Source organism: Hermetia illucens, chromosome 1, assembly GCF_905115235.1.
Source record: "Hermetia illucens chromosome 1, iHerIll2.2.curated.20191125, whole genome shotgun sequence".
NCBI classification, from domain to species: Eukaryota; Metazoa; Arthropoda; class Insecta; order Diptera; family Stratiomyidae; genus Hermetia; species Hermetia illucens.
Genome location: NC_051849.1, coordinates 2,417,760 through 2,443,615, shown reverse-complemented (window position 1 = coordinate 2,443,615; position 25,856 = coordinate 2,417,760). Strand labels below are relative to the sequence as shown.

Below are 25,856 nucleotides of genomic sequence, written 5' to 3'. Positions count from 1 at the left end.
TGCTAGTAAATATAACATATTTTTCAATTTCAATTTCAGTGAATTCGGCACCAACCGAGGACGGGCTTGGGGACGATAATGTCCGCCAAGAGGACCAAGCTAGTGCTACCGGACGAAATTTCGTCCGAAGAGGAGGGAGCCACGGGCCCTACAACGATGATGGAGGGGAACTCGAGCCTCCTCATGCGAATTGCGGAGCTGGAACAAGAAAAGGCCGACATGGCGCAGCAGTTGGAGTGCCAAATGGCATTCATCAAGGAGCTGCAGCAGCAGATGATAGAATTAAAAGCAGCTAACATGGTCGTTTCCTGGAAAAGTTATCTCAAATTATTGAGACACTGTATACTATAGTGCTAGTAAATATAACATATTTTTCAATTTCAATTTCAGTGAATTCGGCACCAACCGAGGACGGGCTTGGGGACGATAATGTCCGCCAAGAGGACCAAGCTAGTGCTACCGGACGAAATTTCGTCCGAAGAGGAGGGAGCCACGGGCCCTACAACGATGATGGAGGGGAACTCGAGCCTCCTCATGCGAATTGCGGAGCTGGAACAAGAAAAGGCCGACATGGCGCAGCAGTTGGAGTGCCAAATGGCATTCATCAAGGAGCTGCAGCAGCAGATGATAGAATTAAAAGCAGCTAACATGGTCGCGAAGCAGCCGGTCCAACAGCAAGAAGAGCAACAGCAGCAGCTAATTAAGCAACAGCGACAACAACAGCAGGAGCAGAGGAAGCAGCAGCGACAACAGCAGCAGCAGCAGCAACGACAGGAGCAGCAAAGCGAAGAAGATGACGGCATGTGCCCGGGGGTCATCATCGAGGAGGAGGAAGGAGACCCCTTCAACTTCGTCGTCCGAAAAAAGAAGGCATCAAATAAGACCAAGGTTAGTGCTATCACTGTAAGTGCCCCACCAATCACCCCAAAATCCTCTCCCCAAGCAGCCACCCCTAAGAAACCCAAAATTCCCCCGATAACTGGGTACAGACTAAATGTACCGCAGTTCCTGAAACTTCTGAAGGAAAAAGGGTTGAAAGCAACCCTGAAGAGCACGAGGGCTGACAAGACCCTCATCTTCGCCGAGACGGTTGAAGACCATGCTGCAATTTTCGCTCTCATAAGAGAGAAAGGGCTTCACGCCACCACCAGCACCCCACCGACCCTAAGAACCAAGTCGCTGGTTATTCGCGGTCTCCACAGGGAGACAGATCCAGCAGACATATTGCGGGAACTCAATGAAGATTACCCGCAATTAAAATTGAAAACTGTGGCCAACTTAATTACGCGTGCAGATAAGCTTCTGCACAGCCAAAACCCGGCACTCCCGGGACCCGGAGGTCTCAATCGGGGCTTTTCATAGCCACCTTCGAGCCCTCCCAAGAGCTCAGTGAAGTACTAAAAATTAAGTATATACTTCACCAGAAGATTTCGCTTGAGAAAGTCAAGCCAATTGAAGAAGTGCAGTGCTACAACTGCCAGAACTTCGGCCACATTGCCCCTAATTGTTCCATTGTGCACAGATGCGTGAAGTGCGCAACAAAACACGTCCGCGGGCAATGCCCCACACCATCGGCGGAGGCGCCGCACTGCTGCAATTGCGGCCAGACCGGACATCCTGCCAACTACCGCGGATGCCCGGCATACAAAGATATGGTTGCCAGAAGGGAAGCTGGCAGGGCGCGAAAAAATGCAGAAACGGCGAGGACCAAGCAAACGGTGACACAGATGTCACAAAGCTTGTCCCGGTTAGGTGTATCATACGCCCAAGCAGCTAGGAACACTCTTCCTAGAGCTGCACCTCAAGCTCCACAAGGCAACAAACTAGCCTTCAAGAACTTGGTCGATAGCCTCGCTTCCGCCCAAACGAATGAGCAGCGGCAGATTGCCGCAATCCAACTACTGATGAACTTATGGAGTTAAATATAGTTACATTTAACTCCGCGTCCCTGGTCTCACACGCCCAACGTGCCACTGCCCAAGCGTTGGTTGATACTCTGAAAGCAGACATATTTTGCGTTTCGGAGACCCACCTAAACCACAGACATAATGTCAATTTCACCGGATATACCACTATTCGGCATAACAGCAACACGGGCGTTGCCCTTCTAGTCAAAAAAGACTACCATTTTGAAGAGGTCGTCATCGAGGGGTTACTAGTCTGTTCCGCTCCAGCGGCAATAGTTAAAACTATCGATAATAAACGGATTTTGGTAGTTTCCGTTTATTTGAAATACAATTTCCCAAGTGAGAAACTGGGCCATGACTTAAAAGTCTTGGGCGATCTCCAGTTAAAATCAAAATATCTTATCTTCGGTGGCGACTTTAACTCACGGCACAAATCCTGGGGCGATAAGGCAGAAAATTTAAATGGGAAAACCCTGTATAACTGGATCCACGACCCTTTCACGCTAGCCAACCTTGAGGTGGTCTCGCCGGATTCGCCGACAAGACCCGCTAGTCAATCCATCATTGACTTTTTCCTGCTGTCTGATGAAACCAAGCAAAGTTTTCAGGTAACTTCCTGCAAAACCTTGCCAGGCATGTCCGACCATTTTGCAGTTGAACTCAAAATGGCCTCAACTTCCCAACTGCAGAAGCGAGTTAAGATAACCATCAGGTCATTCGCCCACACTGATTGGGACAAATTCAAGTCAGATTTAGCACCAAGGCTAAACTTGAAGAAACTCGCTACAGATCGCAATCTGTCGGACAAAGAAATCGACGAAGCAATCATTTTGGCCACGGACGCCATCAATACTGCTACACGCAGAAATACCAGGCTTATCAAAGTCGATGAGTTTGTATACAACAAACTCCCGCATGATATCATGCTACATATGAAGGTCAGACAGATTTGGCGCAGGAACCTCAAGCGCAACTTCCATAAAAATGGAAATAAAGTTAATGCTAAATACAAGGCATTGCTCTCCCGGATTAATTGCCTGAGTACAATTATCCGGGAAATGGTGGCGCAATTCCGCAATAAAGAATTAACCCGTAATCTCGCAGATATTAAACCCGGGCCAGATATGTTTCAACATATAAATAGGCTAGCGGGGAAAAATAGGTCCCGTAATTTCGTTCTTACCAGGAACAAGGAACCAATCTGCGGAGACGCCAGAAAGGCACAAGTCCTTGCGGAATCATTTGAGTCTCAGCTCAATACCCCTCCGCCTCAAAGTAACCCGGCAATAGTGTCGATGGTTGAAACAACTATCGCCGACTTTGTCTCTAGACATTCAAATAAATTAGCCACATTCTCCCAAACGAACTCCTCGGTAAAACCAACGGATTCGCAACAATTCCTGAGTTTATCACAACTCACCGCCTTGACCTCAAACCTAAACGGTAAAAAATCAGCCGGACCTGACGAAATTCCTAATTACGTAATTAGGCAACTTCCCCGAGTCTCCATCAAATTTTTGCTGGCAGTATTTAATAACTATACAAATAATGGCTATTTTCCCACCACCTGGAAAGTAGCTAAAATAATTGCGATCCGGAAAAAAGGCTTCTCTACTGAGCCTAACAACTTTAGACCCGTTTCATTATTATCCAATTTAGGCAAACTCTTTGAGAGAGCATGGACAATCGGACTAGTCCAATATTGCAACCTCAAAGAGATTATACAGGAACCATCAGTTCGGGTTCCGCAGCAAGCACGGAACTCAACATGCACTTAGCTACCTTCACGACACCGTCGTAGCAAGACTTAACGTCAATAATAAACCGACCGTAGCATGTGCATTAGACTTAGAAAAGGCCTTTGACTCCGTATGGGTAAACGGACTAATCTACAAACTGATAGATCTTGAGTTCCCAATTCCGATCATTAGAATTGCACTAAGCTTCTTCGAAGATAGGTATTTTTACGTCAGTGAGGGGAATGAATTCTCCGATCTCTTGTCGGTAACATCGGGAGTACCGCAAGAATCCATTTCTGGACCCACCTTTTATAATATCTTCACGGCTGACGTCCCAACTCCTGAGACCGGCACCGAACTCATTCAATATGCCGATGATACACTCATCTTCGCTTCAAGCCTCCACCCCAACAGGGCAGCCAAAGCGGTCGAGAGATATTTGAAAGACCTTGGCAAATATTACCTGGCATGGGGCATTAAGATTAATGAGGCCAAAACGCAATTATACCTAGGTTCTAGAGGAATCCATAGAAAAGCTAAACGCTTGAAAATGAAGATCGGAAACACTATAGTGAGCAATTCCCAGACCATCAAGTACTTAAGAGTTAAACTTCACGAACTCCTTAAGTTCAAGCCACATCTTGAGCTCGCGATCGGTAAGGCACGCGGTGCATTCAGTAGGATCTACTTTCTTCTTCGAAAGAAGGTAGGACTCAGCACCAAGGCCAAACTGACTCTCTACAAGACCCTGATCAGACCCATTATCTGCTATGGAGCGCCCACGTGGATCACTTGCTCCACACGAACCATGTCCAAATGTGAGGCATTCGAACGCCGGATATTAAGGTACTGCACTGGTCTTTCCTATAATTGGAAAACCAAGAAGGTTGGAAAAAACGCCGAGGTATATCGGCGCGCCAAGGTACAACCTCTTCGAGAATTCGTTCTCAACTTGGTGGAACGGTTCTTCGAAAGAACGGAGAACCATCCAAATCCACTAATCCGGCAACTCTACCAACAGGGTAGCACCTTCCCATTGGCCAACTTCCTAAGGCCCTGCCAAATAGTGAGCGAAGCTCTTAAACCCGCTATCCTTTCCCTATATGATTCTCCCTGCCTGGTAGGGGTACATCGAGGCTAAGCACAAGACATGTAATGTGCTATTGTAAATAGTAGGTTTAAGTATTTATTGTTAGAGTAAGTTAGATTAAGTTAGATTAAGTTTAGGCTTAGTTAATTTAAGTAAGTAAGTAATGCCTTCTGGCGCTTTTAGTGCAAGCGCAGTCTTGAAATAATTCAGATCAGTTGAAAACAAATGTGAAGATCCATGTATTAAATCAATACAATTAACGTAAGAATTACACAGAAGGTCGGGTAGGCCAAACAATTGTAATAGCCACCCATTGAAATAAAGTTAAGTTAGTTAAGCTTAATAGTAAGCTAGAATTAATCCATCATGTATTAGCGTAAGACACTATGATCAATAAAAAACTAAAACTAAAAACTATTATTCCGAAAATGCAAAATTTACTTTCTTCTGAAAACAAAAAATTCTTTTCAGAACTATTTGGGCTCATTTACATACGTTACGGCGTTTTTTTCGATTAATCGGCGAAACGAAAACTTTTCGCCACGCTAGTGCACGATATCCAGCCTTTTTAAGTATGATATTGTTAGAATACTGCGCGTTTCTCTGCAGGACAACATTGATGGACCACCAGAACGACTTTTCGAACAGAACTCACCTGTTGATTTGAAGTTGTCAACAACCTCCTGGAAGGATGAATGTTGTCTTCCGATGACTCCCGCAATTTCCATGTAACTTGTTCCCTCGGTTCATAATTTAATAATGATTTTTCTCTCGCTACCGGAAATTTCTTTTCCCTTACTTGCCATTGGAATAAAAACACTTATTCTGCAATATAAACTTTACTTTCCCAATTAATAAAAGATGCAGCACAATTTCAGAAAAGTGCATTTGAAATGTCATATTTCGGGGAATCCCCTAATTTGATGAGTGTACTCAGACTTTTTCCGCTTTGGTTTTGTATATTTCCTGGAAAAGTTACAGTTATCTCAGAAAATGCTGGTACGAAATTAATGAAAATCAGTTTTCCAGGTGATTATCAAATATTTAATCGATAGTCAAAGCAAAATCTGAAAAATATTTGATTCGTTTTGAATTTTTAATATTAAAAGCTAAACGACATGAGGTGTACGCAAAAGTTTTCTGCTAAGTGTATATGTTTACGCATCAGACAACATATGTACATAGATATATCAATTGTGGAGTGCTCGTATGAATGTTTGAAGGTGAATAGTCAGGTAAACATAGTTGCGGTTTACCTTGGGAATAAACAAAAAGTAACTAATGCCAGTATGTCTAGAATAGGCCAAACGTGAGTTTATAGCTACAAATTAACTATTTTCAAGCCATTGTTATTTATTTTCCCAACCTGTGTACAAGCTCATGGAATAAATGGCATAGAAAACTTTCAATTGAACACACTTTATTGAATGAGTTCAGGAAAAAGTCGCGATTACTGCGCTACAACTTAGATGTTGGTAGTAAACATGGAGGTGATGAACTGTAACGATCTAGAAATCGGATGAGATACTTCAATGTGCTAACAAGTTTGTAACATTGTATATAAACATGGCTGGGTACATATATTTACGAAGTGAACTTTTAGTGCTTTCTGATTATTATCAACCGATAATAATGCCAATCGCGACGAATTAATGAATGAGCTATACACACGATAATAAAGTGTTGAAGGTTCTGCATATTCCACAATTTTTATGATTTGAATTCATTATTTTGATAATTGAATATTTACTATCTACGTTATAAGAAACTTATTTTATTCCAGCCATAGCAACTTCATATAATATTTAAACCAATAGAAAGTAATTCCAGTAGGTATTAACATTTCCGTAGAACTCCGCCATGCTATTAACATAGTATGCTGGTCCCAAGCCCAGGTAAAGGAGGAGGGTTTGAGGCAACGTACTCTGTACTATCCTCAGTAAAACAAAAATAAAATGCTGAGATCAGGGAAAGAGATAAATAGAGTATAGTTGGAGTTATTCTACTATGCTAAATCCTATCTGATCTCTCTTGGTGACAGGCCCCACGACAGGTCGACCAAGAAAATGCATACAATGTCGTTACAAACATGATGATCGGATTAAGTCACAAGCCTCGGAGAAATGCTAGGGCGTCCACTTTAGTCGACGCGGCAGGATGGGCCCCGGTCCTGTCGAGAAATGGACAAGGGTTCTTGACACATGGACGGCGTCAGGACGTAAGCAAGTTAGTCCGCACACAACGAACAAAACAAATACGTGTCTGCACGCTAAATGTTGGTACCCTAACTGGAAAGACGGAGGAACTCGCAAGAGCCCTTCGGAAAAGTTGCATTGACATCTGCGCTCTGCAAGAAACCCGATGGTCTGGTGCCAAAAGCTGCGACATTGAACGCGAACGCGGTAAAAATAGCTACAAACTTTTCTATTTTGGTAACCCACACACTCAATATGGTGTTGGCATTGCCATCTCAGAGGGTTTCCGTGATGCCATTAAAGAAGTCGAACGATTTGATGATCAGCTGATGAAGCTCACCATTATATCAACTGATCCTACTATTCACTTCTTCACCGCGTATGCACCACAGACAGGTCGACCTGATGCCGAGAAAGATGCCTTCTGGCAACTTCTCGATGAAAAGACTTGTCACGTGCCTGCTGACGATTACATAATCATTGCCGGCGACCTTGATGGTCATGTGGGTGAAAAGGCAGACGGTAACAGGTGCCATGGCGGAAAGGGGTTCGGAGCGCGCAATGAAGGTGGCGAGCGTATAATCGATTTTGCGGACACCCATGACCTTGTACTTATGAATACATGGTTCATCAAACGATTGTCTCATCTGCCCACATTTTATAGTGGGAACAATAAAACGCAAATCGACTACATTCTATAAAGACGCCAACACTTTACCATTGTCACTGATTGCAAAGTCTGTCACTGATTGCAAAGTCATTCCCTATGAGACCATCGCACCTCAACATCGGCCGTTGATTGCCGTCCTGCGAATTAAGCCACCGATAAAACAGCGTGAGGAACGCACTGGCCCGCCGCGCATTAAATGGTGGCGATTTGATGAGAAGAAAGAAGAAACGGTCTCACTCATACGATTGCCAACCATTACGAATGTGGAAGAATCATGGAACCAAATGAAAGACACGATCCACAAAGCGGCCTCTGCAACCCTCGGGGTCACGAAGCCGGGTAAGCGGTACATCAACCGAGATACTTGGCTTTGGAGTGATGATGTTGAAATGAAGGTCCGTGAAAAGAAACGCCTCTACCACAAATATCTCGACGATAAAACGCCTGCTAATTGGCAAATTTATAAGAATGCCAACCGGGAACCAAAGAAAGCGGTCGCTGCCACCCGAGGGAACCATTTCAAAAATCTTTACGATAAACTGGACACTCGGGATGGCGAGAGAGATCTGTATCGACTCGCTAAAAGCCGTGATGAACGCACACAGGATATCGAACACTTCTGTTGCGTTAATGACAAGAACGGTACTTTGCTTACCAACTGTCGAGCCGCAACGGATAGATGGCGAGAATACTTCGAGCGGATTTCAACTGAAGAATTTGCTCATCCTCCACTTCCACAATCATTGCCGACATTTGGAGCAGTTCCACCAGTCAGCGCAACTGAAGTCGAGGAGGCAATAAAACAAATGGAATCGGGGAAAGCAACAGGACCTGACGACATCGCATCTGAGCTCTGGAAAGCGAAGAGCTGGGACCCAACACTGTGGCTCAGTGAATTCTTTAACTGGATTATTCAGGAAGGAAGAACACCATCTGACTGGCAAGAAAGTACCACTGTTCCAATATGGAAAAAGAAAGGTAGTCCAGCAGAATGTTCAAATTACCGTCCGATCCGGTTACTTTCCCATACCATGAAGATTTTTGAACGCATTCTTGACAACCGTATTCGCGAAATCGTTGAAATAACCGTGAATCAAGCCGGATTTGTCAAGAACTGCGGAACTACTGACGCAATACACGCTGCGCGGTTACTCATGGAGAAACACCGTGAGAAGCATCGCCCTCTTTACATTGCCTTTTTGGATTTAGAGAAAGCGTTTGACCGTGTACCACACGAACTCATCTATTATGCTTTACGACAACACTTCGTGCCAGAAGAACTCGTGCGCTGGGTTCAAAAAAATTCGACCGATCCCCATGAAACAGGCACAATCACTGTCAGCGGCAGTGATCTGCTCAGAACTGAGCGATTTAAATACCTCGGGTCAACGCTATCAGCCAATGGAGAGCTGCGTTATGAAATTGCTTCATGCATTAACGCAACCTGGATGAAGTGGCGTTCCACAACTGGTGTTCTCTGTGATCGACGTATTAACGAACGTCTCAAATCTAAAATTTACCGCAATGTCGTCCGTCCTGTCGCTCTCTATGGTTCTGAGTGTTGGCCGACCATAAAAGACAATGAACGGCGTCTTGCGGTAATGGAGACGAAGATGCTACGTTGGACTAGTGGCGTGACACGTTTAGATCACATCCGAAATGAGGATATCCGCGATCGTTATGGGGTTGCACCGATCGTGGAAAAGTTGCGAGAGAGGCAAGAGAGGCAGAGTCTTCGATGGTATGGTCACGCAATTCGTGCAAACGAGAATTCACTTGGCAAGATTGGTCTGAACATCGAAGTCGATGGTAAACGACCAAAAGGCAGACCTAAGCAACGGTGGCTTGATACGCTGGATGGGGATTTGAAAGCCTCGAGATTGCACCCAGATCAGGCATTCGATAGCGCCAAATGGCGAAGCCGATCACGACGAGCCGACCCCGCTTGTGAACGGGACAAAGGCTGAAGAAAAAGAAGATTAACATTTCCGTAGAAAAATAAGCAACTTTAACCATCGTACGGTGAAAAAATGACAGTCAAGAGGGGGTCATCCCGTGTAAAGGCCGTTTTTTCACTTTTTTAAGAATTTTTTCTTGGAGAGCTGACATAGATACAAATGCAAATTTTTGACCACATATTCATCAATTTCTTGAGCAGACGTAACCCATCCATTTTCAGACCGATGTTATCGCTCGTTATTGAAGTACGCCGCAACTTATCCACCCATCTCAAAAGAAGAGTGTTTTTCGGGTGTCACGCCAGTGCCCTCTGCTCATCGTAAAGAAAAAAAAAACGACATTTTACCTGCGGAGTATATGACGGTTTACAAACTAGGATGATCAACAAATATTAAAAGGTAAAGGTATACATGCAGCGAACGATATTAGATAATTCGAATCACTTCCATTCAGAAGGGACTATTTTAAGCCCCTTTTATGCCATGATCCACCGATTTTTCACCGTGCCCTTCAGTGCTAAAAGATTTAGGAAGGAAAAGGAATATATAATCGACACCGGAGTGACGAACTCATATGGAAAATGGCGAAATGGCAAGAAATAAGGACAATGACATCCCCCGCTAATAACATGCAAGGGAAAAGAAGAATAGGTGTCACACACTCTACTGCTTCGTTGAAACCTACATGGTGCTATCGAGATCCCCCAAGGACCGCAAATTAAAACATAAATCCAGTGGCATATATGCATATATGCATAACATGTCCAGATTGTGAGAAGTGCTACATAGGACAAACTAAAAGACTGATTTCGGTACGTAATTCTGGTAATTGCATTGTTTTGATCATAGCTCCGTTGTTGTTCATCCCAATGACTACTATCATACCTCATTTTTAAGGGTTTTTTCAAGAACTTGAAAAAAGCTTTAATCAATTTCCACCAAAATCTACTGATTTTGAGTAATTTGACTTAGAAAGTATTAATTTTTTTTAGAAACTATGAATTTACGTTTGACGAGCCATAAATCTGTCCATATTGTACCTTCCAAAAAGTAAAACCATCAATTCTTCTTTTTATTTAATATGCATTGTTTCTGCTTAATATCATTTCTACATGAAATGCATGGTTTCCGAGTTATTTGCGAAAACCCTTGAAAATCATGCATTTTTTCGATGAAGAAAACGACATGTTTGGACACAAATAACTCGATAACTACTACTAAATTTTTACTAAATACTTTTCGGTTAGAATCGACAATTTAATCGATTTCTGCAGTTGTTTGAAAAAACAAAATTTACACCCCGGAAGAGGGATGCCACACCCCTCCGTAGGGAGGCGCACATCGGCGCTATATAACTTTTGTTCCTTATGTCATGTCACTCGGTCTTGACTGAAAGGACTCGGAGGTCGCACCCGATTTTCAGCTTTAATAACTAGACTAAGACGAATAGACGGATAGACAGATATTGACTCGATTTTAATAAGATTTTGTTTCACACAAAACCTTAAAAAGGGCTGGGGAGAAGTAAATTCTTCAAGAATGGAAGATTAATAGTATTATGCGCGAAATTGGTATTCTTGGGATGAACTTACGGGGGTTTTCCAGGTAACTTTAAAAAGTTGGTATTATACTATTAGTAAGTTTATTTGAGCAGATATCGGAAGGAGACATATTTTGAGGCCTAAATTTCGTATAAGCACACCATCCTGATTTTTTTTCAGATGAGTTCTGTCTCACTTTAAGTGTGCACATTTTGGTTCCTTACACGCGCATTTTCCAATCTATCATCATCAACGGCGCAACAACCGGCATCCGGTCTAGGCCTGCCTTAATAAGGAACTCCAGACATCCCGGTTTTGCGCCGAAGTCCACCAATTCGATATCCCTAAAAGCCGTCTGGCGTCCTGGCCCACGCCATCGCTCCATCTTAGGCAGGGTCTGCCTCGTCTTCTTTTCCTACCATAGATATTGCCCTTATAGACTTTCCGGGTGGGATCATCTTCATCCATACGGATTAAGTGACCCGCCCACCGTAACCTATTGAGCCGGATTTTATCCACAACCGGACGGTCATGGTATCGCTCATAGATTTCGTCATTGTGTAGGCTACGGAATCGTCCATCCTCATGTAGGGGGCCAAAAATTCTTCGGAGGATTCTTCTCTCGAACGCCACCAAGAGTTCGCAATTCTTCTTGCTAAGAACCCAAGTCTCCGAGGAATACATGAGGACTGGCAAGATCATAGTCTTGTACAGTAAGAGCTTTGACCCTATGGTGAGACGTTTCGAGCGGAACAGTTTTTGTAAGCTGAAATAGGCTCTGTTGGCTGACAACAACCGTGCGCGGATTTCATCATCGTAGTTGTTATCGGTTGTGATTTTCGACCCTAGATAGGAGAAATTGTCAACGGTCTCAAAGTTGTATTCTCCTATCTTTATTCTTGTTCGTGCTTGTGTTTGACCAGTGCGGTTTGATGTTGTTGGTTGATTCGTCTTCGGTGCTGACGTTGCCACCATGTATTTTGTCTTGCCTTCATTGATGTGCAGCCCAAGATCTCGCGCCGCCTGCTCGATCTGGATGAAGGCAGTTTGAACGTCTCGGGTGGTTCTTCCCATGATGTCGATATCGTCAGCATAGGCCAGTAGTTGGGTGGACTTGAAGAGGATCGTACCTCTTGCATTCACCTCAGCATCACGGATCACCTTCTCGAGGGCCAGGTTAAAGAGGACGCATGATAGCGCATCCCCTTGTCATAGACCGTTGTTGATGTCGAATGGTCTTGAGAGTGATCCTGCTGCTTTTATCTGGCCTCGCACATTGGTCAGGGTCAGCCTAGTCAGTCTTATTAATTTCGTCGGGATACCGAATTCTCTCATGGCCGTGTACAGTTTTACCCTGGCTATGCTATCATAGGCGGCTTTAAAGTCGATGAATAGATGGTGCAACTGTTGTCCATATTCCAACAGTTTTTCCATCGCTTGCCGCAGAGAGAAAATCTGATCTGTTGCTGATTTGCCTGGAGTGAAGCCTCTTTGGTATGGGCCAATGATGTTCTGGGCGTATGGGGCTATCCGGCCTAGCAAGATAGTGGAGAATATCTTATAGATGGTACTCAGCAACGTGATACCTCTATAATTGCTGCACTGTGTGATATCTCCCTTTTTATGTATGAGACAGATTATGCCTCGCTGCCAATCGTCAGGCATTGATTCGCTGTCCCATGCCTTGAGCACAAGTTGATGAACCACTTGGTGTAACTGGTCGCCTCCATATTTAACCAATTCGGCTGTAATTCCATCGGCTCCTGGCGACTTATGATTTTTTAGCCGATGAATTGTACGGACTGTTTCTCCTAAACTTGGTGGTGGCAGTATTTGTCCGTCGTCTTCAGTTGGCGGGACCTCCAACTCGCCGATGTTCTGGTTGTTCAGTAGCTCATCAAAGTACTCAACCCATCGCTCTAATATGCCCATTCTGTCGGAAATCAGATTTCCCTCTTTGTCTCGGCAGGATGAGCATCGAGGTGTATAAGGCTTCATCCTGCTGACTTGTTGGTAAAACTTCCGCGCCTGGTGCGGTTGCTCCCTGTACTTTTCTAGTTCACAGACTTGTTGGTTCTCCCAGGCTTCCTTTTTCCGTCTGTGAAGTCGCTTCTCCGCTCGACGGAGTTCGTGATAAGTCTCTGCGCGTGCCCGCGTTCTTTGAGAATGCAACATTACTCGGTATGCGGCATTCTTCCGTTCCGTTGCTAGCTTACATTCATCGTCAAACCAGCCGTTCCGACTCCTTTTGCGGCTGGGGCCAAGTATATTTGTGGCCGTATCCATGATAACGTTCTTCAGGTGGTTGTGAAGATCATTAGTTGATGCTTCATCTCCAGGTCCTCTATTGACTGCGGTTATTGCGGCATCCATTTCCCTCTTATAGGTGTCGCGGAGGGTTGTGTTGTGGATGGCTTCAGTGTTCACTCTCACCTGATTGTCAGAGGGGATTCTAGGTGGTATTGTTATTCGAGCTCGGAGCACCATGCCAACGAGATAGTGATCCGAGTCTATATTGGCCCCCCTATATGTTCTGACATTCATCAAGGCTGAGAGGTGGCGGCGTTCGATCAACACGTGGTCAATTTGGTTGAAAGTGGTCCCGTCTGGAGAGGCCCACGTATGTTTGTGGACCGCTTTCCGCGCAAACCAGGTACTTCCAACAACCATTTCGTGTGACCCTGCTAATTGAATAGTCCGCAGTCCGTTATCATTTGTTTTTTCGTGTAAGCTATGGGAGCCAACGTATCGCCTGAATACGGGCTCCTTCCCTACTTGGCTGTTAAAATCCCCAAGTATGATTTTGATATCATATCTGGGACAGGCTTCGAGGGCTCTTTCTACTGCCTCGTAGAAGGTATCCTTCTCCGACTCTGCAGTCTCCTCTGTAGGGGCGTGAACGTTTATGAGGCTTATATTTCTAAACTTGCCTCGCAAGCGCAGAGTGCATAGCCGTTCGCTTATACTTTCAAAGCCGATAACAGCAGGTTTCATTTTTTGGCTGACTAAGAAACCTACTCCGAGCACATGGTTTACTGGATGGCCGCTATAATATATGGTGTAGTGGCTCTTCTCCAGGAAACCGGTCCCTGTCCATCGCATCTCTTGCAACGCTGTTACATCAGCCCTATATTGGGACAGGGTATCGGCTAGCTGCTTATCAGCTTCATCTCTGTACAGGGAGCGCACGTTCCATGAGAAAATGCGCAAATCGTTGTTCCTTTGTCGTTGCCGGGTCCGTCGTTTTAACATCCGTCCTATCCGAGGCTCCTGTTGTGGCTTCGTAACAGGTTGTTTTCCGTGTAGGGTTGTCAGCCCTACCCAACCCCCAACCTGGAGGACCAGTTGGTACAATTTGTCCCGTTTTTAGGCGCGGGAGACTCGCCTTCATCCTTCTCCGTCTGCAGCTTTTCGTCAAGAAAGAGCTCCCAGTGGTCACCACGTGGAGGTGGAGATAGGGTTTGGTAGTAGAGCTGTTGGTGTTGGTTCAGCAGGCATTTCCCAGGTTTCCAATCTATGCCAAAACTAATATCAGTTTCGGAAAGTACTCATCGGGGCCTTCCATTTGATACCCCGCATTTTTACATCTCCCCTTTACATGTATGGGGAGCCCCCTTTAAACTCCACGTAAATTGGGATTTGATAGTTCCCATATATTCACCAAATTTCGTTTGAATCGGTTTAGTCGTCTTGGAGAAAAGTGCGACAGACAGACAGACAGATAGTGAATCGATTTTAATAAGGTTTTACATAAAACCTCCAAAAAACGGCCAGATCAATTGCAATTATCCTAGTTAGCGAACCGTAGAATGTTCTTAATAAGTCGTGAAAATTTCAAAGAATTTTGTTGGATACATTTTGAGCTATGATGGGGCCGAATTTCAACATGCAGTTTCCAGAAAAACGCATTTAAAAATTAAAATGTTATTGTTTAATATCATATCATATCTGGTCCATAAAAATTCGGTTTCTTTAAAAAGATAGATAGATAGATTTTTTATATCATCATGGCAAACTTTGAATTTTTAACCCTACCCCTGGAAGATGGGGGGCGATTATGAGAATATGTACAAGGAGGAAGGTCCTCCCTCTTTAACCTCGGTAAAGAATTTCAGAGTTCGCCTCTCCAACCTCCCGACTTAAAAATTTCTGACGCCTCCAAGTAAGACACAACCTCATTTCCACAAAGGGAAAGTATGGTATGAAGGCAAAAGTGGGATGCCTTTTTTTCTTTTTCTATCCCCGCTAGAAACACATGGCCGAAAAGGGGCTACTTTCGTATCATCAATGTAATCATTGTTAGAAGGGCAATCACAATTCCCATGTGAACCGAGAGTTAGAGAGGGAATTGCTCCTCTCCGCTGCACCCACCTGAATTTAGAAGAAGTGGATAGAGCGAGTATTATTGGGCCCAAGATAAGCACGAACAAGAGCAAGCTCACGTTGCGAAAATTGCAAATTTTAAGTGACCAACTATTATATATAGACGGCATAATCGTTGAGATGCTTGCGGCGTCAGTTTCACGATCTCGCCCAGGGTTCGATTCCCGGCTATGGTCATGGATGTTTATGATTGTTTAAAGGGATATATACTACAATAGGTTTACTAAAGGCCTGAGCGTTGGAAATACAGTGAAAAAAACCAACTATTGTTAAAAAAAATTATTTTGAGCAAATTTCCATAGAAGAATTTTCTCATCCACCAATTCCGCAAGCATGTGAAGCAATTCCAATCGGCAATACCTCAGAAGTTAAAGAGGCAATTAAACAAATGAAATCAGTCAAATCAGCAGGATTTGATGACATTACAGCCGGAAAATTCAGAGCTGAAGCCCAACACTCTGTCTCATTTTTTGCTGGGGAAGTGAGGCAGAGTCTGACGGGTTGCCTCTGCCCTGGACGAAATCGTGAGTCAAACCCTGTCTCAGTGCCTGCCAAAACACAACCCTTATAATCTGGAAACGAGGCAGTCCAGCAGACTCTTCAATTATCTCCCGATTCGCTTGTTATTGTATACGGTGCAAATTTTTGTAATTTCATGAAGCAATACCGTGAGAAGCATCACACTCTCTATATTGCATACCGTGATCTAGACAAGGCGTGGTATACGACTCATCTGGTAAGTATTGGAAAAATTCCTGGCACCAGAGATACTTGTGAGCCGCGTTAAATTTGCAGGGATCCACTACCAACTGCATGGCATTATAGAGATCCGTGGCCAACTTCCCGCCATTGATGCGTCAAACCACTCACTTGATCATCAACGCTTGGTGCGAGTGGACGTATTGTACAATGAATACTTCAGTTTAATTTCCTTGTTGTCCTTTAAAACGAATAATATATGATAGCGAGACGATGAGGACTGAACGATTAAAGTATCTAGGATCAATGTTATCAGCTAACGGTGAACTTCAGTAGCGAATTCCTCCATACATCAATTGAACCTGGATGGAATGGCACTGCACAACAGGCATTCTTTGTGATCGACGCATTAACGAACGTTTTAAATTCAATATCTACCTCAGTATCGTTTACACGGTTGTATTCTATAGTTCCGTGCTGACTGGCTATCAAAGATAACGAACGCCGCCCCATCTTGATGGAGACAAATATATTGGATCAGTGGCATAATACGCTATGATCACATCCGCGATGCATATGGGGTTGCAAGAGGGGCGACTTCGCTGGTATGGTCATATAACTTGCGCGACCGGTTAGAACTCATTAGCTAAGAATGGCTTGAGCATCGAAGTAGATGCAAAAGGACCAAAAAGTCGACCGAAACAACGATGAGATCCTTTCAACTCTACCCGGGCCGAGTTTAAAACCAAGTAAAGTGGTCGATCAGTTCTAGCCCGTTCCCAAATGGTGCAAATACTATAGAAGGAAAAGAGGGTGCATTTGAAAAGATATGATATTTTGTGAACTAGAAATTCTGTAGAGATATTGCAAGTGAAGATGGGTTCAGCTATTTTCGAGTAAATTGGGAATATTTTTGTTGAATTCCTGGACCGCAGGTTTCGAACTTATTTCCTATTCAAGTGGAATACCCAGTTGGGCTACCTTCCAGGAAATCAAGGCACCTTCAACAGCGAACAGGATCAAATGGGCAAAGAAGCTAGGAAGTCTTGCATTCCAGCATTATTTTGAGGGTCTACACAACTGACTCCACTGGTTTGTTCTTTAACTGTATACAAATGTGCTCATTAGAGAATGTTAATGATAAAAGTTGAATTTCCGCTTTGTTGTGTCAAGTGAATGTTTTCTTTTATTTGTTGGATTTCGAGCAATGTGTAAACATATATACACATATTGTCTCAAAGCTCCATCTGACTCATTTGCATATGTTTCTTTCGACCCAGATGAATCTCTACTCATAATTTTAGTTAATAATAGATAACCGGTTCAAAATTTCAAGATTTCAAGTAAAATGTTAATTAAAACTGGATCTGCAGGTTACAAAAGGGCAACAGGTACTAAATCTTAAACTCGAGACACACCTGTTCTAGTCTGGCTTTCACTTTCCTCCCATAAACACTCAACTACGCAAGAATCTTAAGAACACACCTCCAAAGCTCGATATAAAAAACCACCGAGAAAAGATTTTTTATGCGTAGACACACTAGATGCCGTTGGTTCTTTAAATCTTTATTCACATCAAATCCAGTTTGCGAAACAATACTAACTCGCGATAGATACTTTGACGCGATTCTCGTGCTGTTTGGAGCCGGACTGTTTTAGACGCTTGGCCCCGGGAAAACTTTTATAAGATTTTCCAAAGCTTGAAAGTTGCTTGATTGCTCGATGTCGACCGCAAGATTGTTTTGCAACAAGACGAGACGAACCCACAATGTGCGTTCACGTTTATTAGCGGTCGGGCGCCTACAATTGGAGAACCTGATATGGAGGGTGTGTGTTATCAAAATGAACTTCGGTCACGGGGCCTCAGCGCACATATGTGTCTGCGTACTTGCACTTATCAAGATTGAATTGCTAACAACAGATTTTGCATAATCAATCTAGAAATTACATAGATTTTGAGACTTTTGCCCCATTGCACAGGTTCACCGGAAGGGCAAGCACGGAGATAATAGACTTTGAAATGAAAGTGCATTCAATAGTAGAGGGAGGGGTCAAATTCTAAATCATACTTGTATATATGTAAACGCATTTCCAAAGTCGAAAGTAATTTTGAACATTTACCATCTAACCAGCTCTCATCCCAACATCAACGTGTCACACTTCAGCCCTGCCCTTCTCCCCTTCAATAAAGGATATTACCATATCTTGCTTGACCACTTGCTAATCAGCAGTAATTTAACCCTCAAACCCAATCCCAATGCCTATCCCATCCTAGAAGCAGTCCCCGGTATCGGCGACCACATTGCGGTGGTCTTAGGTATCACACTCCCCGGCAGAACCATCCGTCTTTCTCTAACTTTAGTCCTCGACTTCCAGAGACCGAACTGGAAACTCATCCACAGAATCCTCAAATGCAAACTTGAACTCCTCCTCCTCCCTTCCAACGTGACAGTTGCGAAAGATACCATAGATGGAACAGTTCGTCAATACACTGAAACAATTTAGCAAGTATGTGACGAACTGATACCATCTTGTTCCATTAACTATCACAACCTAATTTCTCTCCCTAACGATCTCCTTTAGGATATCGACTACAAACGTACCCTAGGGTTGGGACTGTTTAGAAATATATACTCTCTGTAATCCTCTCCCTTCCGTGACGAAATCCATTCCCTTGACAGGTCAACCAGCGGAAGAGTCTGAACTATTTACACCAATCACCTCCACAAACGTCTCTCCAACATAGAACTGAATCCTGACAATTTTAGGGAACTCAGGAAAACTTGCCCTCGTCTGGGCAAAACCACCCAACAGAACGCTATCCTTCCGCAAAATCCTTCCACTCTTGAAAAGATGAACATTCTCGCAAACCATTTTCTTCAAGCACATCTCTGCACTCTTCATATTCGCGACCAACGTTTTGAAAACCTTGTGAGCGAATCCATAGGCTAACTACAATCCACACCAACTGTCTACTATCTTCAGCCTAGCCAAAACCTTTTTCTCAACCTCTTATCCATGCTGACAAACATGAAGATCTACAATGGAGGCTGTGATTGCAGTCTTCAAAAATAGAAAATCATTGGGTCTTGACAAAATCCCATCTATAGTTTTGAAAAAACGCGCTCCCAACATTTCCACCACTTTTCCTCAATCCATTAGTCACTGCCTTGTCAACGTCCACTTCCTCACCGATTATTACTTCTATCCTCAAAAAGAACCTTACCCTTGTGGCGGTACCTCGGTGGGGCGAACCTAGGTATCATTATGAATTCGTTTCCGCCATTGCATTCAATGGCCGCAGAAACAGCTGACGGACTGACATGAAACTGGGATGGCAAATGTCAAAAACAAACATTTGTCAACACTCTCATTAAAACACTCGAGTCCTGTCCGCCGACCAGTTAAAGACATAAAAAGAGTAAAATAAAATAAAGTGAAAATCAACAACCCCAACCCTGCTTAATGCGGATAGCTACAGGCCTATCTCAATTCCGTCTTCTTCTGCCAAAATTTTCGAACGAACCATTAAATCTCTCATTGACGAGCACTGCAATTTTAAAAACACTCTTCCAGAGTTCCAATTCCAACCGAACTAAATACTCAGTTGAATATGTACTTCTTGTCCGCAAGACTGATATCCTTCTCGGCATCAATTGGACACCCATCATATGTACCCTGTTTCCTAGACCTAAAGAACACTTTCGACTTCGTATAGCAATACGAAGTCGCTTTTAAGCTTTCCGCGATCCTCAATTTCTTCTAAGTGAGCGGAAATCCCTAGTCAATATCCAATAACAATTTTCTTAAACACGTCTCGCCGGCATCCCCAAACCACCCCCACACCCGTGTCCTATCTGAATCCTTCAATAAGCGGAGGACCTCATCCTATATACTTCCACCACATCATCATTTTTTTGGAGATCTGCGAAATTCAATAGCGGTGAGTCATCAATCCGAATCAAGAAAACTATTAGTAGGAGATTCAACTCCCGACGCACTCTTTGAAATTTTATGAAAACGGAAAATTCTTGCTCATTTTCGACCGCGATGGGAGTTGCGCGACCAAAATTCCGTGTATACAAGCTGGTGTTGGTGCCGTGTGTGTGATGCAGTGTATTAGTGTGCACCCATGCGGTTGCGAGTTGCTGCGAGCATCTGCCATAACAATTGACATTGCACAGCTGTTTATGGCTTCTCACATCTCAGCGGATACCAAAGGCTGAGCTTCCTTAAAGATAAAGGGGAATTTTGTACTGGCCGTCCTCCACCCGCTCTTTCATTTTGAGCTTTTTACAAGCTCAGATGGCGACATAAATCCTTCCGTCTCAGCAAAGAGCTAACCAGCACACAGCCATCTGTACGACGAATGGCTGTCAAAGATAATTCATCAATTTACGTGTTTATGTCCAATTGCCTCCGACTTCACCCCACTCAGAGGATTAAAAGATCAAACCTTCAAATTAAGGAACCTCAGAGTCCGCGCGTTAGAAAACATTTGAGGCCGGGGAAATGTCGGACGATGATATAATCCGTCGGGCATTCTCTTTTTCAATCGTGGCACTCGGCTCCACGTGCGCAGTCAAGCCATTTTTAAGGTTTTGTGTAAAACAAAACCTTACTAAAATCGATTCACTGTCTGTCTGTCTATCTGTCACACGCACTTTTCTCCAAAACGGCTAAACTGATCCGAATGAAATTTGGTGAACATATCGGAGCAGGGGGTCAGGACTTTTTTCTACCGAGACCAATAGCGCACCTAATATACAAGTTGACTCTACAATTAACAAAACGTTAAGGATCTGCTTTTTTTTTTGGGGTAGGGTAGGTGAATGCATTTACGCACACAGTGTTCGACTCCCGATTCGGTGCGTCGTCGGACTACCAAATAAACACCTCCCCATCGTCAGAGATCTAGCCTGGAACCGTTTGTCACATTACTTCGGGCTAGTCCCCGAACTCTCCCGCCTTGCGGAGCCTTCAAATCAGGGAATTCCTTTCACCAACGGGAGGGGAGAGGAGGAAGGGAACTGTCAGTTCAAGGAGCTCCCTGCCATCCGGCTCCTCCACCGGTCAGTTCTATCTTCTTAGCAACGAGAAGGGCCCGAACGTAATGGGCAACACGGTTCCACCTGTCAGCAGTCCTCAGCATCTCTTCCACAATGTTGTCTGGAGAGAGATCCCCTGTGTTTAAATAGAGCTGCTGACGAACCCCATCCCACCTTCCACAAGAAAAAAAGTGTGGTGGGCATCGTCCACAACTCCATTGCAAAACACACAATCCGGAGAGCGCGCCTTTCCAATCTTGTGCAGGTAAGACTGAAAACTTCCATGCCCACTTAAAAATTGGGTAAGGAAATAGTCAGTCTCACCATGCTTCCGATTCAGCCACGCACCTAGGTTGCCGATGAGCCGCGCAGTCCATCTGCCTCTAGTTTCATTTTGCCAAGAGAGCTGCCACTCGTCTAGAGTGTGTTGCCGTTCTTCGCGAGCAACCACCTCCCTTCGCTCATATCCCTTGCGATTGTATATGGCCTGACGCTCCCTAGCAAGAAGGGCAACGGGGATAACTCCCGCGATCACCATCACGGCCGGTTCAGAGACAGTGCGGTACGCAGACGCCACCCGTAAAACTCCCCGTCTCTGTACTTGCGCGAGGCGTTTACGATATACCTCCTTGTTAAGAGCGCCAGCCCATACCTCTGCGCCGTAGAGCAGGGCAGACTGCGTTGAGCTCATCAGGAGACGTCGCCTACTAGACATAGGACCCCCAATGTTTGCCATTAGCCTACTTAACGCCGAAACTCCAGTCGCAGCCTTGTTCGCTGCTGCTTGGATTTGCTCAGAAAAGCTCATCTTTGAGTCAAGAGTCAACCCGAGGTACTTTACCGCTGATTTTGACTCGATTATCGACTCGCCGAACGATATGGGACGCAGGGTCGGAATTCTCTTTTTAGTCAGGATGATTACTTCGGTTTTTTCCAGTGCAAGGTTGAAACCATGAGTGGTCATCCATCCGATTACCCGTCGCATCAACATGCCGAGTCTGCTTTGCGCCTGTTCGACAGTGCGTCCAGCAACAAGCACTGCGACATCATCTGCGTAGCCGACCAGGCGCGACTTTTCTGGCATGTCGAGTTTAAGCAGACTGTCATAGGTAGCGTTCCAGAGGTCCGGCCCTAGGATGGATCCCTGTGCTACCCCCGACGTGACCTCCATCCACATTTGACCCTCTAGTGTTTCATAGAGCAGGGAGCGGTTCCTTAGATAGTCCCTCAAAATCCGTAAGAGATAGTTCGGCACGTTGAAGGTATTGTCTAGTGTGCCTAGAATGTCTTTCCATCTTACGGAATTGAAGGCGTTTCTGACGTCAACCGTTACGAGGAGCACCACCCGTCGAGTTCGGCGGCTATGTGCCTCTGCTCGTCGAACGGCGTCCACGACCTGCATGACAGCATCAATTGTCGATCTCCCTGCCCTAAAACCAAACTGCCGGGGAGATAAATCTCCGGCAGCGCGTATCGCTTCAGCGAGTCTACTTCTGATGAGCTTTTCGAGCACTTTCCCAGCAGTATCAAGCATACATAGTGGGCGGTATGAAGACGGCAATTCGGGATCGCTTTCCCTTTAGGGATCAGCGTAAGCCCCGCAACTTTCCATCGAGCAGGAAAATGCCCTCTTTCAGGCAAGCGTTGAATGCGCCGAGCACTAGGTCTGGCCGGTGTTGGAATACCAGTTTGTATACCTCTGCTGGAATATCATCGGGTCCTGGCGCCTTCTTGTTTTTCATAGAGAGTACTGCCTGTTCCAACTCTTTTATTGAGAAAAGTGGACAGTCCTCTGCGCTCTCCGCGCCGACGTCACCATCGCATACGGGGTGTGCAGGGAAGAGTGCCCTCACAATGCGGTCCATCTGCTCGGCCTTAAGTGAACAGGGTTTCCGCAGAGCCCCGATTTTTCGGGTTACAAGTTTGTAACCGAGTCCCCACGGATCCCCATTCACCTCGTCGATCAGATCTTGCCAGCAGCGAGCTTTGCTCTTGTTTATTGCGCTGCGGAGTCTCCTTTTGGCTGATTTGTACTCCATCATTATGGTACATGACTCTCCCCGGTCGCCTAGACGTTGTGTTAAGCGGCGGAGCCTGTGACACTCCTTCCGGAGCTCTGCGATTTCCACTGTCCACCAATACATGGAAGGTTTGCCGCGCATCGATGTCTTCCTGGGCATGGAGGCTCCGCAGACCGTCGTTATCAGATTCATAACTGAATTTACAACAGTGTCAGCCACGGCGCCCCCGCCCCCAGGAGTACCCTTCAGCGTAACCCCACCTGTTCCCAGAGTTTCGACAAACTTCCCGGTGTTCACTTTCGCGACGTTCCATGTACATGTAGATCGCTGGGGTGGCGCACACCGAGAGTTTGTGTCCACCACTTCGAAAGCAATGTATTGGTGGTCACTTGCCGAAAAGTCTTCCAGAACTCGCCACCCGTCCATCAGCGACAGCAGTGATTCCGACGCGAAGGTTACGTCTGGAATGCTTCCTTCGCAGCCCGGGCGCCGGAACGTTGGGGTGAATTCGGTGTTTTGAACTACCAGTCCTGTTCTCGCCGCCATTTCCAGAATTCGTTTCCCTCTGGAATCTGTGTGAGGCATGCCCCGTTCAAGTGCCCTAGCATTGAAGTCACCCCCGACCAGGATCCGCCCATCCGTGCTTAAGATAGCGTCCTCCAAAGCATCAAGCGCCTCCGACGAAAGTCCGGCATCGTCTCATTCGGCGTAAGATAGACACTAAAAAACGTTATCCCTGAACGCCGAATCCAGACAAAGCCGTCCTCTCGGCCTTGGGCAAGAACCCCCAGGAGGGTGCCGTCCCGAACCCAGATGGCAGCGGTACCTGATATGTCTGGGTGCCATGAAACTGGGCCCTTGTTTCGGTACTGCTCACTGATGAGTACTAAATCAGAAGGATCTGCTTTGGCCTGGCAAATGGTGCCCATTGAACAGTTTGCAATTGAGAGTAACAAACTATATTAGAACCATCCTTGGGCCTCCTAGTGGGTCAGCCAAAATCTCCTTGCTATTGGTAGTTTTGGCTATTGAAGAAATCGAGCTTTTCATAAGAATAAGTTGCTTTCTTCTGCTGACTCTATTACGTATACATACATGCATATATTGTCTAACATACTATACTAGGTTTAGGCTTCGAATTTCGCAATCTTGAACTTTTGGTTGATATACTGGTAAATCACAACGAAGCCAATTGTCATCAAAAATTCAGCACCACCCTAAAAGAGGCAAGGAGAGACGTTATTGGGGTTTTTCTATATCCAAAGTAATGCGTACCAAAAGAAACGTGGCCCAATCTATATCCAGAACGAAGAATATCTTGAATTTAGGCGTTTTCTTCAAAGTTGTTTTGATTTCTTTAATCAAACGCAAGACACCGTGATTCCATTCAGAGCTTTGTAGTTGATCGTCGAGGTAGTCCATGAACTTCTGCTTCTGCAAAACAACAATCAATGATAAAACGCTTATTTCGTGAGTTCAATTATGTAGACTACCTTAATTGACAAAATATGATTAGCCATAAATAGAATGATAAAGTCCATTAAAACGAACACATAAAAGGAGGCGAAGGTGGCGAGAAATGCATTGCGAAAGTTACCGATCAGAACCTCATTCCAGACCAAGTCGTAGTACATGAAAGCGTACGACGCCTCTATAAAGACAAGGGCACTGATGATCACCAGAGCGTTCAGTTGCTTCTGAATGACCCTATTAACTTCAATTGATATCAATTGGATTGTTTTGACTCTACCCAGAATGCGATTCAGATCAATGGATCGATCCAGTGGGCAAGGGTCATGCTGTTGTCTTGGAGTCATCTCGAAGGCAGTCATAGAGATCGGCTCTTCGATTGTGATCATCGACACCAGGCTCTTTGAGTCCGACCGCATAAGGACCAGTTGCAAGTCAACCAGGAGGGTGATCAAATCCTGCGTTATCAACCATATAACAATGCAAAGGTACTTGAGAGCGCAAGCCAGGCTGAAGTGGGGAAGATAGACCGCCGAAAGGATCATAATCCGATCTGCGTGGAAGTGCTTCGGACGAAGCATGCTGACATCATATATGCCCAGTACTATATTCAGCAAAGGATTGATGAACAAAATGAAATAGATCACAAGCTCCGTTAGAGTAAAACGAGTTGAACTTGAGTTCCCAAAGGCTTGACAAAGATGCGTAGAAGCCTTTGCGATGCTTTTCGCTTCGATCAACATCAACACGGTAATCTTGATACCAAAGAGTAAGTGAATTCTCAGACAGTCGTAGAGGAACGGAGACACTCCCTCCAACAGGACCAGTATGAAGGCGTCGTCGAAAAAGTATTTGCAGACACAGGCGGTGTACCAGGCAAGGTAGCCCAGGAAAAAGATGACACTCAACACGGATATCCGAAAATCCTTAGCCTTCCTATCGTAGGCATGGAGTTGGTAGCCCCACAATATGAAAACGCCATTTGCTACACGAAGTGCTCTGCTCGTGTTCATTCTGAAAACTACAGAATTTTTAGAAACTTTGAGTATCAACAAATTGTGATGTTTTTCCATGTTTGGATGAGATAAAGATCTGAGAAGCATTGACTGTGAAATTTAAACTGGAGCTCGAACTG

At 44.8% G+C, this 25,856-nt stretch overlaps 2 protein-coding genes across 2 annotated transcripts; one reads left to right on the top strand and one right to left on the bottom strand.

The window, feature by feature from the left end:
* The first annotated feature begins 429 nt into the window (after positions 1 to 429).
* Positions 430 to 5,468, top strand: LOC119661625 (SWI/SNF chromatin-remodeling complex subunit SNF5-like). The gene is made up of 2 exons (XM_038071045.1): positions 430 to 903; positions 5,346 to 5,468. The coding sequence occupies exons 1-2, from the start codon at positions 430 to 432 to the stop codon at positions 5,466 to 5,468; spliced, it is 597 nt and encodes a 198-aa protein (XP_037926973.1).
* Positions 5,469 to 24,338: 18,870 nt separating this feature from the next.
* Positions 24,339 to 24,943, bottom strand: LOC119646898. The gene is made up of 3 exons (XM_038047556.1): positions 24,745 to 24,943; positions 24,527 to 24,685; positions 24,339 to 24,468 (listed from the first exon to the last, which is right to left on the bottom strand). The coding sequence occupies exons 1-3, from the start codon at positions 24,883 to 24,885 to the stop codon at positions 24,379 to 24,381; spliced, it is 390 nt and encodes a 129-aa protein (XP_037903484.1). The 5' UTR covers positions 24,886 to 24,943; the 3' UTR covers positions 24,339 to 24,378.
* Between the last annotated feature and the right edge of the window lie 913 nt (positions 24,944 to 25,856).

Excerpts from the sequence above, each read along its gene's own strand:
- LOC119661625 (XM_038071045.1), top strand. The coding sequence starts at position 430 with ATGTCCGCCAAGAGGACCAAGCTAGTGCTACCGGACGAAATTTCGTCC. Across the intron at positions 904-5,345 it reads CCAAGGTTAGTGCTATCACT|GACAACATTGATGGACCACC; the intron begins GTAAGTGCCCCA and ends GTTTCTCTGCAG.
- LOC119646898 (XM_038047556.1), bottom strand. The coding sequence starts at position 24,885 with ATGTACTACGACTTGGTCTGGAATGAGGTTCTGATCGGTAACTTTCGC. Across the intron at positions 24,686-24,744 it reads ATCATATTTTGTCAATTAAG|AAGCAGAAGTTCATGGACTA; the intron begins GTAGTCTACATA and ends GTTGTTTTGCAG. Across the intron at positions 24,469-24,526 it reads ATTGGGCCACGTTTCTTTTG|GGTGGTGCTGAATTTTTGAT; the intron begins GTACGCATTACT and ends TGCCTCTTTTAG.